Below are 12,819 nucleotides of genomic sequence, written 5' to 3'. Positions count from 1 at the left end.
TTGCAGAGAACAATGTTTCTAACACTCATATTTCTGTGTGCTTTGCTTCTATGGACTCCTGAGGAGCCCATAATTTAACTTCCTAGAGACTGAATTCTATTCTAAATGCTCAGAAGGAAGATGCTCTTTGAAGTAAATCTGACAAATTCTCTTGGAAGCCTATGATCATTTGCTGATCATTTTTATAAATGCAGATTTTCACATAGGCTGTTTAAAAGAAAATTAAATGCATCAGGAATTAAATATGAATTACTCCCCTGTTTTGTGGGTAAATTCTTTGTAGTAGAAAATGTATATTAGCAAGTGACTGAAATGTGTTCTTTGTATGAAATAGCCTCTAGCTGGAATGAAGGATTTCCAGCTTATGATAATACACCTTCCCCAGCACCGATAACAAGCGGAAAACACAATTCTTCATGTCATGTCAGACTCCATTTCTCTTTTTCACGGTCTCATTGTGATTACACAGAGCTTGGATACCTTGGCAAAATGCATTTGGAAATGTTACTGTGAAGATTATAGTCATCTGTAACAAGGCAGGAGGGACAGCCTTGGATGTGATTACTCTGGGTCTTCTGACTGCTCACCCCCATGCCCAGGCCCATGTTTGGGGAAACCCAATAGACAGGAAAGAATGATTCAGAAATGCAGCTGGACGGAAGGCAGAGGAGGTGGCTGCAGCCAACAAGCACCCACACAGCCCTTGCTCAACACCAAAATCCTGCCCCCTGGCTGATCACTGAGAGCAAACAATAGAACAGTGTAGCATGTCACTTCTGAAACTCTTTCCAGAAAGGGACCTTCAGAAATTACTGTGAACTGAGCATGCTGTCTGTGGCAATGATAGCAGTGCCCTATAGATATTTGTAGGCACTAGACATTTCCCAGAATCCCTTGTGGTTAGTGTCATTGACTTCTTCTGGTCCATGGGTTAGGAGCAAAAACTGTCAGCATCACCTCTGGGTAGGGGCAGTTAAAAGCAGGAGAGCACGGGGAATCTGAAAGTCATATGTGGAGATGGCAGCCTCAGGGAATGGTAGAGCCTCTGTCAGCCTAGAGCCTCTGTGCCACCCACACTGGACACGGGCAGGACTCAGGTCTAAAGGGTACTGTGCTAAGCACTGAGACCTCTGAGTTAATTTCTCACAGTGCTTTAGGCTAATTCTCTCTCCAGCTCTTTCTTCTCCCCAAACCCTGACTCCAGGCTATTAGGAGAAGACAGCACTGAGATTTTGACCCCTGCTTTGCATCCTCAGTGGCTCATACCATTTAACAACAAGAGCAGTTTGTAAATCCTTCCTTCTTATCTTTGAAGTATGACATAAGTTTTTAAAAAGTGGCAAGTCTGCCAGGCCTTCCAAAATGCTATTATCTACTATTAAATGGCTGCCATGTTGCCATATGTTGTTTACTTGACAAACAGATAAGAATACTAATATCCTGCAGGGCCTTTTCTGCTGAAAGTTTTAATAAACTGTTTCTGATCCTTACATCTTTTCAGTGATATTTATAGAAATCTCTGTTTACAAGAAGATAAATAGAGCCAGAACTTGTTTCAGTGACTCGACAAATGTTTCTGAATATGTTACTATCAGGGCCCGTATTTCAGATTTAATTTTCCAGTTCTCAGACTTCACCCTTAGAGCTATTCCCTACTTTCCATGTTTAAAAATTGGAACTTTGTTTCTGTTTTATAATCTGAATAAAATCACCTAGGAAGTGGACCTTGCTTTGAAGAAATAGACCTGTCTCTAAGGCCTGCCTTTTTTCTTTTCCTCCCCCTTTTCTTTGATACCCTGTTTAGTAGGAGAATAAGTAGATCCAAGTAGAAGCCAAGATAGAACACTAGCAGATTCTGGTCTGATTCATGAAGATCAGAAGGTAAGAGAGGCAGACCTTCATGGAGCTCCCTCTCATCCTATTGTCTAGCTTAAGTTTTGCTTTTCTGCATTAGAAATAGATTGATAGAATACCTAAAATCCTGAATCAGGCCTTGTTTTTGTTCAGTTGCTCAGTCGTGTCTGACTCTGTGACCCTGTGAACCGCAGCGCACCAGACTCCTCTGTCTCTCACCCTCAGTCTGCCCAATTTCATGTCCATTGAGTCAGTGACACTATCCAACCACTTCATCCTCTGTCACTTCCTTCTCCTCTTGCCCTCAATTATTTTAGGGTAAAAAGTTTTCTTTGGAGTCCATGGTAATTATTTTCTATTTATTGAGTACAAGTTTTGTATGAGAACTATAACAAGTCTGTACTCTTTGGCTGTACATACAAGGAAGTATATAGAGGAATTATATATTTTTCTAGTGTTCTATCTTGGCTTCTACTTGGATCTACTTATTCTCCTACTAAACAGGGAATCAAAGAAAAGAGGGAGGAAAAGAAAAAAGGTAGGCCTTAGAGACAGGTCTATTCCTTCAAAGCAAGGTCTACTTCCTAGGTGATTTTCTTCAGATTATAAAATTGGATAATAAAATTGGATAATTTTAGAGTCATCACCAGACTATTCATTTAGGATTCCTGTAGCTCCAGCCATGATATTGTAAGGAGATATGTGCATCAGAATCATCAACCCTCTTAAATGAGTATATTAGCACCTTTCTGGTTGCAAGGAACAGTCAGTCTGAGTTTTATTATTTTGGGTATCTGTGGCTATGTAACAAATCACCCCCAAATTTTGTGACTTGAAACAGTTGATGATTTTTTTTTAATTCTGAGGCTCTGTTAATCTTCAGGTGATTGACATCTGATTGTTCTGTCTCAGATGGTTCTTCTGTGGCATGTGGTTTATTCAGCTGCTTTCAGCTGGGAGCTCAGTGGAGCCCAGAAAGTCCAAAATGATCTTTTGTCTACGTAAGGTCTCTTTCCACTCTCTCCTCTCATCATCCATAGTCGAGCTAAGCTTCCCAGAAGGAGCATTACAAGAGGAAAGCCCCAGTGTGCAAGTGCTAATCATACCTCTCAATTTGCATAACCCTTGCTAAAATCTCATTGGCCAAAACACATCCTGTGACCAAGCCCAGAGTCATTGTGGGAGGGGGCTACACAGAGGGATGGATGCTGGAGGGGTGCTTCCTGGGGGCCAGCGATGTAACAGTCTACCTACCACACTAATGAAGGCTTATTTTAGAATTCGCAGGATGGAAGAAAGATGGGAAGATCTTTCAGCCACAACCACTGTTCTGGCAAACCTCACAGAGAATTGGAACATTGTTTGGGATGCCAAGAGTTTTAGAGACCCGGTGATCATAGTACAAATGGAGCAGGTCCTTTGTCATCGCCTGAGGTGTTCACCAATGCTACGGGCACTCAGTTGACCATTTCCACTGATTCTGTTACTGCCTACTAGCTTCATTCTGCTCAGGACACCTCATATCCCCTGCTGACTCCATGCTGCCTTGCCTCTGTGTCATCTTTGACCTTTGTTCCTTCTCCTAACTGTGACTTATTCTCCCTTTCTGCCTCATATTCACTCTCCCCATGAAAAAGGAATTTGCTGCCAGTTGGTTGGTCACTCTCGAGCCCTCTAAAATCGCCAAGTCATCTCACAGGCACTACGTGGCCTTTGGTCAGACACCCACGCCTGATTCTTCTAGCCTCAGTCAGGGTGGTGGGGTCAGTGCAGAAAGACAGACTGTGAGTAGGGCAGGCATTCAGAGGAAACAGTTTCCCCTCTGATCTGTTTAGTTGACTGTGATTGGATTTGGAGGTAGGGTGAGGAAGGCTTCCTTTGAGAAACTCCCAGGTGATGCTAGTGGTAAAGAACCCACTTGCCAATGCAGGAGATGTAAGAGATGTGGGTTCGATCGCTGGGTTGGAAAAATCCCCTGAAGGAAGGCTTGGCAACCCACTCCAGTATTCTTGCCTGGAGAGTCCCCATGGACAGAGAAGCCTGGCAGGCTGCAGTCCATGGTGTCGTGAAGAGCTGGACACGACTGAGCACAGCACAGTACACACATACATATCACATCTTCTTTATCCATTCATATGTCAGTTGACATTTAGGTTGCTTCCATGTCTTGACTGTTTTGAATAATGCTCCTATGAACATTGAGGTGCATCTGTTTTTGCGAATTGGAATTTTTGTCTTTTCTGGATATTTACCCAGGAATAGGATTACTGGCTCATATGACAACTCTATTTTTAGTCTTTTAAAGAACCTTCATACTGTTCTCCTTAGTTACATTGCCTACTTTTAAAATTAACTTTCTAAAAGTCTGTCTTGTCTCCATTGTACTAACTTGCAGTTCCTTCTAAAGGTCAGGGCAAGTGTGTGATACATGTCTAGTGGTCACTATTCATATGCAGTCTACTGTGAAGAGGCCCCTGGAGATGTGCTCTAGGAAAATCTTCTGTAGACATTCAGAAACCATTAACACTTGATTTTTTTTTTAACATCGGTGACTAAATTTGATAATTCTGTTTGCTTATTGGCTGAGTGCAAAATAAGAGGATATGAGAGGAAGGGAAATGCTAGAGGCTTCTCAGGGTATGACAAGCTGGAAGCTCCAGAACTTTTCAGAAGCACTGGAGCTTTGGGTCTGTCACTTTACATATCATGTGTGTCCTTAAGCAAATGACTTTACCATCCTGCATCTCAGATTCCTTATCAGTAAACTGGGAAACGAAATAGAGTTTCTTGTTTGGAGTTATTGGCAAGATGAGATAAGTTAACACATGGAACAAACTCAGTGTGATTCTTGGCACAGAGAAGGTCCCATTGAATAATAGCCCCATGATTTTTTTTTCTGTCATCTGTTAAATGGGTAAAATACCTGCTTTCCTATTTTCTATGGTTTTATGAATACCTAGCAAGATAATCAGTTATAGTGCTCTGAGGAATGGAGATTTGAGCTATTATCAAGATGTATTCTATCATCTGGAGAAGGCCATGGCACCCCACTCCAGTACTTTTGCCTGGAAAATCCCATGGACAGAGGAGCCTGGTAGGCTGCAGTCCATGGGGTCGCTAATAGTCGGACACGACTGAGCGACTTCACTTTCACTTTTCACTTTCATGCATTGGAGAGGGAAATGGCAACCCACTCCAGTGTTCTTGCCTGGAGAATCCCAAGGATGGTGGAGCCTGGTGGGCTGCCGTCAATGGGGTCGCACAGAGTCGGACACGACTGAAGCGACTTAGCAGCAGCAGCAGCAGCAGAAATTATCATACTAGGTGAAGTAATCCAAAGACATACAATGTGACATCACTATCACTGATATGTGGAATCTAGAATATCACATAAATGAACTTATGTTTAAAACGGAAACAGACTCCCAGACATAGAGAACAGACTTGTGGTTACCAAAGGGGGAAGGGGATGGAGGAGGGATAAATTAGAAGTTTGGAATTAGCAGACACAAACTACTATATATAAAATAGAAAAACAACAGGGTCCTACTATATAGCATAGGAACTATGTCCAGCATCCTGTAATAAACCATAATGGAAAATAATATGAAAAAGAATATTTATATACACACAGATACATACATCAATCACTTTGTGTATATCAGAAACTGATACAACATTGTAAATGAACTGTACTTCAATTAAGAAACAGTAACCATCCTGAGTTGGCTGCTAAAAAATACCTTTCACAGTCAAGATGATGCCACTTCCAGTTAGCTATCCAGTCAGAGAGGCCAGCTGCTGATGGCTCACCAGAGCAATAATTAGTGTGCCAAAGGGCGTGCAGTCACATAAGCATCTTTGTTTATTGGCTTAGAGAGTAGATCATGTTACATTGTGCAGTCAGCACTGAACCACCCATGTTGGGATGCTAAAAAGTACAAATAGGCTAGAATGAAGTGGTAAGTAATGCATGGCCTCCTGGTTCTGGTAGAGAACTGCTATTTTTTTTTCATTCAAATTAATTTCATTTCTCATTTGAGAAAAGCAAAGATTTTCTTTTCTTTCTAATGACAAGACTTCTTAGGTAAGCAACATGAGTATGAAACCTTTGTTAAAACGTGTGCTTGTATGATTTAATATGAATTTTATACAAAAGAAATAAGGGAACCTTAAGTTTTCTTTCTTTCCTAATGGTGAAAAGTTTACTAAAGAAGGGAAATTTTTTTTTTCTCTTCTGTTTCAGAGATTCTAAAGGTAACGTGATAAGTCGCTTTGAATGGAGTTAAATGAAGCAAAATAGTAAAAGGCTTTCCTGTTTATGATTACTCTGGGTCATTTTAACAATATGTAGTTTTAAATATTGGGGTGATTTGTATTCTGAAGATGAACCTATCATCTTTCTCATTCAAGTATGCTTTAAAATGTCTGTGGCAAATATTTTTTTTAAATTACAAACTATGTTGTGCTAGCATGCCCTATAACTTAACTAAACAAGATGCTATTTCAGATGGGGGTTTCATTCATCTTAATGTAATTGCATAAACCATTTAGTTTTGGTTCATGATTCTCATGTAAAAGAGAGTGACCATTGTTCCAAGGTAAACTATAAGGCAGTTGGGCTCCTGGCAGGGCAGGGCTCTGACGTCAGTACTCAGAGTGCAGAAGCAGTGGTTTTCCTCTGTGAGACATGCAAAGTCCATCCCTCTTACAGAGAGAAAGTTCACTTTTCTGTAGTTGTATTTGATTTTCACTGTGACTTTCAGGGACCTAGTGCTGTCCTTAGAGATTGGGTTATTCACCTGTGATGGCATTCATAGGAGAAGTCAGTGATTTTCCATGGGCAGGATTCAGAGGATGGGCTGGGCCATTGCTTTGTCCTCCCCAAACAGAACCTACACTGGAGATGATTTTGTGGCTATTGGTTTAAATGAGCTTACAGCTTCTGATGAGAGACTGCATCTTCATTTATTATAGTTCATGACCTCCTCTCATTGTGAAGATTTACTCATATCTCTTTAAGTAAGTGCTGTCTCAGTTTTTCTTAAGATTTTTATTTTTTTCTTTATACAACACTGTGATTTAATGTGCAGTATTTTATTCCATATATATTCTGAAAAGATAAGCAGGTTGAATGATCCTTTCTTTTATAGGATGTTGTCTAATAGTTTCTCTGTTTTGAAGGATGAATAGTTAAGGCATTCGGGGAAACAAATAATGAATGAAGAACTTAGAAATTGTATGTAGTTGCTTAAGATCTTATGTGCCTTACAATTTATTTGTGCATCTTCTAGAAAGTGTTTTAGTTCTCTGGCATCTATTCCAGGCACTTAAGTTGAATAAACTCAGTTAGTTTGACACACAATTCAGGCAGGTGTTCCCTTTGTTTTCTCAATGTTTGGTTCTATAGTTTTCTCTCAGTGTGTGTAGCATGTATCATTGACTTGTTTTAGGGTCATCTTGCCATTTATGTTTTATTTTCCTTGAAGACTATCTATAAATTCACAACTAGCATTTCAACAGAAAAAATCATGAAAGACCTAAGTAAATCTGATTAAATAATGTAGATCTGCTTTGCATGCACAGAAAGACAGTCTGGTTTATATTTTGGTTAGTAATGGTTGGGTGAGCTTCTCTACCTGCCTCTCAGTGTTTAAATCATGATGTTTATGTATTGTAATATAGAAAGACAAATTTCCTGGCTCTTAAATGAAAGCACACAGTATGGCTGTTTCATTCATAAAATAATATTTATATATGTATAATGTCTATGTTTAGAATTTTTTTGCATTTGTTTAGCATATTTTTATATTTGTTTTGCAAGAAATACACAACTACAGTTATAATCATGTTCAAATCAGAACTCAGTTGCTAGCAAAACACATGTTATCAGCATCATTTCATTTCTCTTTTATACATTTAAGCTCTCTTCCACACACAGATGTAATATGACAACTGATTTGACCAGATTGTTAAGAGTTTGGTTTTCAAACCAAGTAGTGTAAATATAGGCAGTTATGGTTTCACTCTGTTACCTTTGTAAAAATGCCTCCTCTTCAAGAGGATTTATATAAAGGACTTTTAGATAAATAGTTTTCTGACTTTTAGACCATAATGCTGAATTGAGTAAGAAACTGAAGAATTCTGGTAGGAAACCAGGGATTCCCAGGTGCTATGGTGGTAAAGAATCTGCCTGTCAATGTAGGAGACTCCAGAGACATGGGTTCAATCCCTGGGTTGGGAAGATCCCCTGGAAGAGGAAATGGCAACCCACTCCAGTATTCTTGCTTGGAATATCCCAAGGACGGAGAAGCCTGGCAGGCTACAGTCCATGGGATCGCAAAGAGTCAGGCATGACTGAGCATGCATACATGCACATAAGTATAAATATAAATATAGCCTTAGATAGACTGTGGTCAGAGTGCCTCTCTGAATACAACCTCATCTTTCCCCTTTCCCTGCCTTTTTTTTTTCTGCCTATATTATTTACTCCCTATCATATGCCAGACACTGTGATGAGCTCTGGGGACATGATAGGGAACAGGGAAGATGTGGTCCCTACTCTTTGGAGGTTTTCAGTTGAGTGGGAAAGATAGACATTTTAAAAATACACAATTACACAAATAATTCAGTAATGAAACTGCATAAGTGACCCTAGTTTAAAATAATGGCACCTCTCCTACCTTCTTGAGAGAGAGCCATTGGTCACTCGCATCTCTTAGGGAGAAGATTATACCCATCATTTCACGCAGGAGTCTGCTGTCAGACAGAAGCCTGTCCGACATTCTGTGTTTGTGCTCATGTTTTCTTATGTACGGTAGACACTTTCATGTGCCAGGTACACTATTTTAGGTTACAAAGATGGGAGAGGCACAATCTTTGCCTGAAGTAGTAGGGGAGAGAGCATGCATATCCCCCAAAAGTATATACCTGTATAATAACGTGATGAATAAAACAAGGAATTTCAGGGGTTCTCAGAGGGTGAAATAAATGACTTTATTTGAGTGGTCAGCTTGTGTTTCCATTTTCAATGATCTATAAAGAAATCCTTTGGACACTGATGAGGGAATTTGATGGAGAGGACATTCCAAGTAAAAGGAGTAGGATAAACCAAGGCAAGAAGTTGGGAAAACTCAAAGCATATTGAAGGACTGGCCCAAGAAAGAAAAGCAGAATCAGGCAATCAAACTGACAAATAAACAAAAATAATAATTTATGTTGAAATAGGAGGAAATAAGGTTGGTAGGATAAACTCAGACCAGATCATTGAAGTTTTTTATTACCTGTTTAAGGGTATTTGAACTTTATTGGGTAGGTCCATGAGACTACTCTGATGATTTAACCAAAGACCTTTTGAGAAAATTAGTCAGCATTGTTTCAGAGGGTTGCTGCAGTGAGGAAGACCTGGAACTCAGAGCCCAGGCGTGTCTGTTGCCACAGTCCAGGTAAGAGATGGAAAAGGCCAGTATTCTTGGTGGCTCTGCCAGTAAATCGGTGTTTGAGGTTTGAAACAAATTGACAACCACACCCTGAACTTTCACAGAGAGAATCTCTGGAAAAGAGAAGCCATTAGGCCTCCCCTTCAAAGTCACACCTTTTAACCGATTTAAAGCTAAGTTTTCTTGCTCTATTAGAGACATGGTAGCCTCTGATATAAACACAGATATTTAAACTGGGAAAACCAGAAGGATGGCACTAACAGGTTTTGCTTGACATCATTGCAAATATTTCTGACCTAATTTTAGCTGATTTATGAATAAATGATTCTTTCAGTCCTCAGAGTTAAATATTTAAAAGTTAGCTCCCATTTAGAGTTCATGTATAATACAGAACTGATGTTCTGAACTGCAGACTTCCTCTCTTCATTTCCTTCTTTCAAAAAAAAAAGATTACACTCATTCTTCCTCTATCCTTTTTCAGTTTCCTGCATGAGAATTATTGAAACACTGCACACAAATCTTTTGTGAAAGAAGAAAAGGAAATTCAGCTTGTGGGGCTCAGCAGGAGCTCGGCTAATGCAGCTTAAAATAATGCCGAAAAAGAAGCGCTTATCTGCAGGCAGAGCGCCGCTGATGCTCTTCCTGTGCCAGATGATTAGTGCCCTGGAAGTCCCTCTTGATCGTAAGTATTAACATTGCAAAGCTCTGAGCCCCTGGAGCCAGAACCTCCCCGGCATTTACCATCACTCTGAACAGTGTGGATGGAGGACACGTCTGTGTGATCCTGAAAAGCAAATCAAACAGCACCTGGTGTTTATAAAGAATCAGTCCCTAGGAAAAAAAAAGAATCAGACTCTAGAAAAGGCCATCGAATGGGTCAGACACATGGTCCCCTCCCTGTCAGTCTTTCCCTCCCTTCAGGTCCTTTTTGGTGTACCACTGAGGGGGCTGGCCCAAGAAGGAGTGAAGTGTGAGCTGATCTTCCCAACAGGCATCTTTTTATAGAAGCCATCCTGCAGGAATTGCTTTTGGACACAGGCAGGGAAGGAGAGGGAGGGACGAACTGAGAGAGTAGCGTTGACACGTGTCCACTGCCAGGTGTGAAATAGATAGCTAGAGAGAAGCTGCTGTGTGGCTCAGGGAGCTCGGGGCTCTGTGATGACCTAGAGGGGTGGGATGGGGAAGGAGGCTCAAGAAGGGGGAATATATGTAAACATTTAGCTGACTCACGATGTTGTACGGCAGAGACTAACAGAATTGTAAAGCAACTATACGCCAATAAAAGGAATGATCACGGATTACCGCCCCCCTCCCCGTTTATCCCCTTCCCACCTCTCCATCTTCTCCCTTCATATGCTGAGAGCAAAAGGATCATCTCTCAGCCAACCCCACGCCCCTCTGTATCCCCAGACTACCCACGACTCATTTCTCTTGACTCAGACAAGGCAAAGTTCACTTTTGAGTTTTGAATCTTAAGTATGAGTTTAGAGCTAGAAAATGTTTCTTATCAAAGCCTAGTGAAAGGTCTTTGTTTTAAAAATGGTGATTAAAGACCAAGATGTCAATGTTGAGAATAAAACAAGTCTTCAGCAAAATTGCTATTTATAATGGAGCAAGTAACAGCTACTATAGGAGCTCACCCTTTCCTCAATAAAGCACCATATATGCTGCACTGTCCCCAAGCTGGGTGGCATCTGAAAAATTACAGATAATGCTAAGTGCCAACGGGTTACTTTTCCTGCAATGGAAAGCAGAATTTCAAATCTGGACAATTACTGTACTTCAGAATTGATTTATTCTTTATCCCTAATCTACATGACCTCTTTAAATCCATTAGCTTCTTGAATAGAACATCTGTTTGGCAAGCTTTCCAAGGTGCAAGGAAGATAACACTTTCCTGGGGCAATTTTTTTGTTTTTTTTTTTTTTTTTTTTTTTTTTAACCAAAGAGATTGCAACTGCCAACGGGAAGAAGAGATGTGATGGGCCCCATGCTTTGTTGACTCCCTTTGCTGTGCATCTTTAAAGTATAAGAAAATGCAACATTCAACTTCTTTTCAAAAGATATTCATTCAGTGACTTTAATTTCAATTAAAAAAAAAAAAGATATGATTGGTTAAGCCCATTGGAGTTTGAATGCCTAAGTAAGCATTTGCCCTAGCAGATATGTAGAAGTGAGAGAAAAACATTGAGAGAAATGCTTTTGTTCTCTCTTGTGTTAAATATATTCTCCCTTAATCTGACTGCTCAATCTAACAATCAGAGGGAAACAGTCACCTACGGCTAACTCAATTATCGCTGCTAATGGAGAAGAGGCAGAACCATGATGAAAAGAAAGTCACAGACAACCCAGGCACTCCTGCATTAACCTTTGCAAGTAGTAATGACAGGCAGCACAGCGGAATCATGTGAATTGCATGCTAATGCAGTTTCTTCCTGCCCCAGTTCTTTACACTTCTTCTGCAGCTTGGGGTAGGTACTAGCAGCCTTGGGTGACTGAGGCATTCTGAAGCAGAAATATGTCAACCGTCTGAAAAGTGCAATTACCAACATGGGGATTAACCATGGAAATAGAAAAACCTCAAATCAGTGCTGGATTTGACTTGGATGGAGCACTCTCCTTGTGGCAGTGTCCCATTGTTAGGTATCATTACCATGTGCATAGTGATGTCTGGAATAATAGGATCAGACACAACACAGTATGTGACAACTCAGATTAATTGTAGATTTAGGCTATTTTTCAAATTGAACATAATGACTTGTCCAGCACAACATGGATGGCATGGAATTACCCATTCCTATTCCTGGAAGAATCATTTTTTTGGGCCTGTAGCATCTCTTTTGTTCTTCCCTTATGTTTCTGTAGAAATCACTGCTTCAGGAATAAACAAAACCTTTAATGGGGGTTTCTTTCTCTTGCTACTTCACCAGCTCCACCTTTGCTCTACTGGTTTTTTAGGTTAAGTAAAATAGACAAGACGCCCCTATTATCTTCAGGGTGCTAACGTTCCTATTACTAACATCTGGTTTTCTTTAATCCTGTTCGCCCACTCACCTGCTGATATTGATGGGGAAAAAGCAAAACTTCTTGAAGACTGTAAGTGTCTTTCAGTCATTACCAGGCAGTGTGAAAATTTGACTGTGTCTTTGTTTTTGAATGAATACTGTGAATTAAATGCACGATTTTATTTTCATGGCTAACGTCTTTTTAAGCATGTGTGTTTACTGTGGCTAAGCATTGCAATGAAATCCAAGAAGCAGGTTGAATATATTCCCTGCATGAATTCTGAACTCGGGTATTACTGTTTTTCTTTTACCAATATTCTGCACTACTAACTTCTGCGCTTCATTCACATCTGATGTAACTCAATGAGAACCACAAAATTGGAAGAGAACTTCTGGTTCTAAATGCTGTTAAAAGCTGGCTGGAATAAAAACATGTCTTTGGATATATATAGGAGTTGGGCACTTGCAGGTACTTCAGCAGAGTTCATTCATATACTTGCTCAATCTGCAGGACTGGGTAG

General features: G+C 40.2%; 1 protein-coding gene across 8 annotated transcripts in view; it reads left to right on the top strand.

The window, feature by feature from the left end:
• The window catches only part of NRCAM (neuronal cell adhesion molecule), a 316,273-nt gene that overhangs the window by 213,165 nt on the left and 90,289 nt on the right, over window positions 1-12,819 (top strand). For 6 of the 8 annotated variants that reach the window (XM_010841486.1, XM_010841485.1, XM_010841480.1 and 3 more), the window contains exons 4-5: window positions 9,775-9,975; window positions 12,372-12,389. In XM_010841486.1, coding sequence (XP_010839788.1) covers window positions 9,870-9,975; window positions 12,372-12,389 — 124 coding nt within the window. In that variant the 5' untranslated portion in view covers window positions 9,775-9,869. The remainder of the gene's footprint in view (window positions 1-9,774; window positions 9,976-12,371; window positions 12,390-12,819) is intronic. The other 2 variants (XM_010841482.1, XM_010841481.1) reach the window with 1 other exon arrangement.

Source organism: Bison bison, unplaced genomic scaffold, assembly GCF_000754665.1.
Source record: "Bison bison bison isolate TAMUID 2011002044 unplaced genomic scaffold, Bison_UMD1.0 scf7180017864162, whole genome shotgun sequence".
NCBI classification, from domain to species: Eukaryota; Metazoa; Chordata; class Mammalia; order Artiodactyla; family Bovidae; genus Bison; species Bison bison.
Note: the sequence above shows the minus strand (reverse complement) of the source record. Positions and strands in the feature narration are given on the sequence as shown.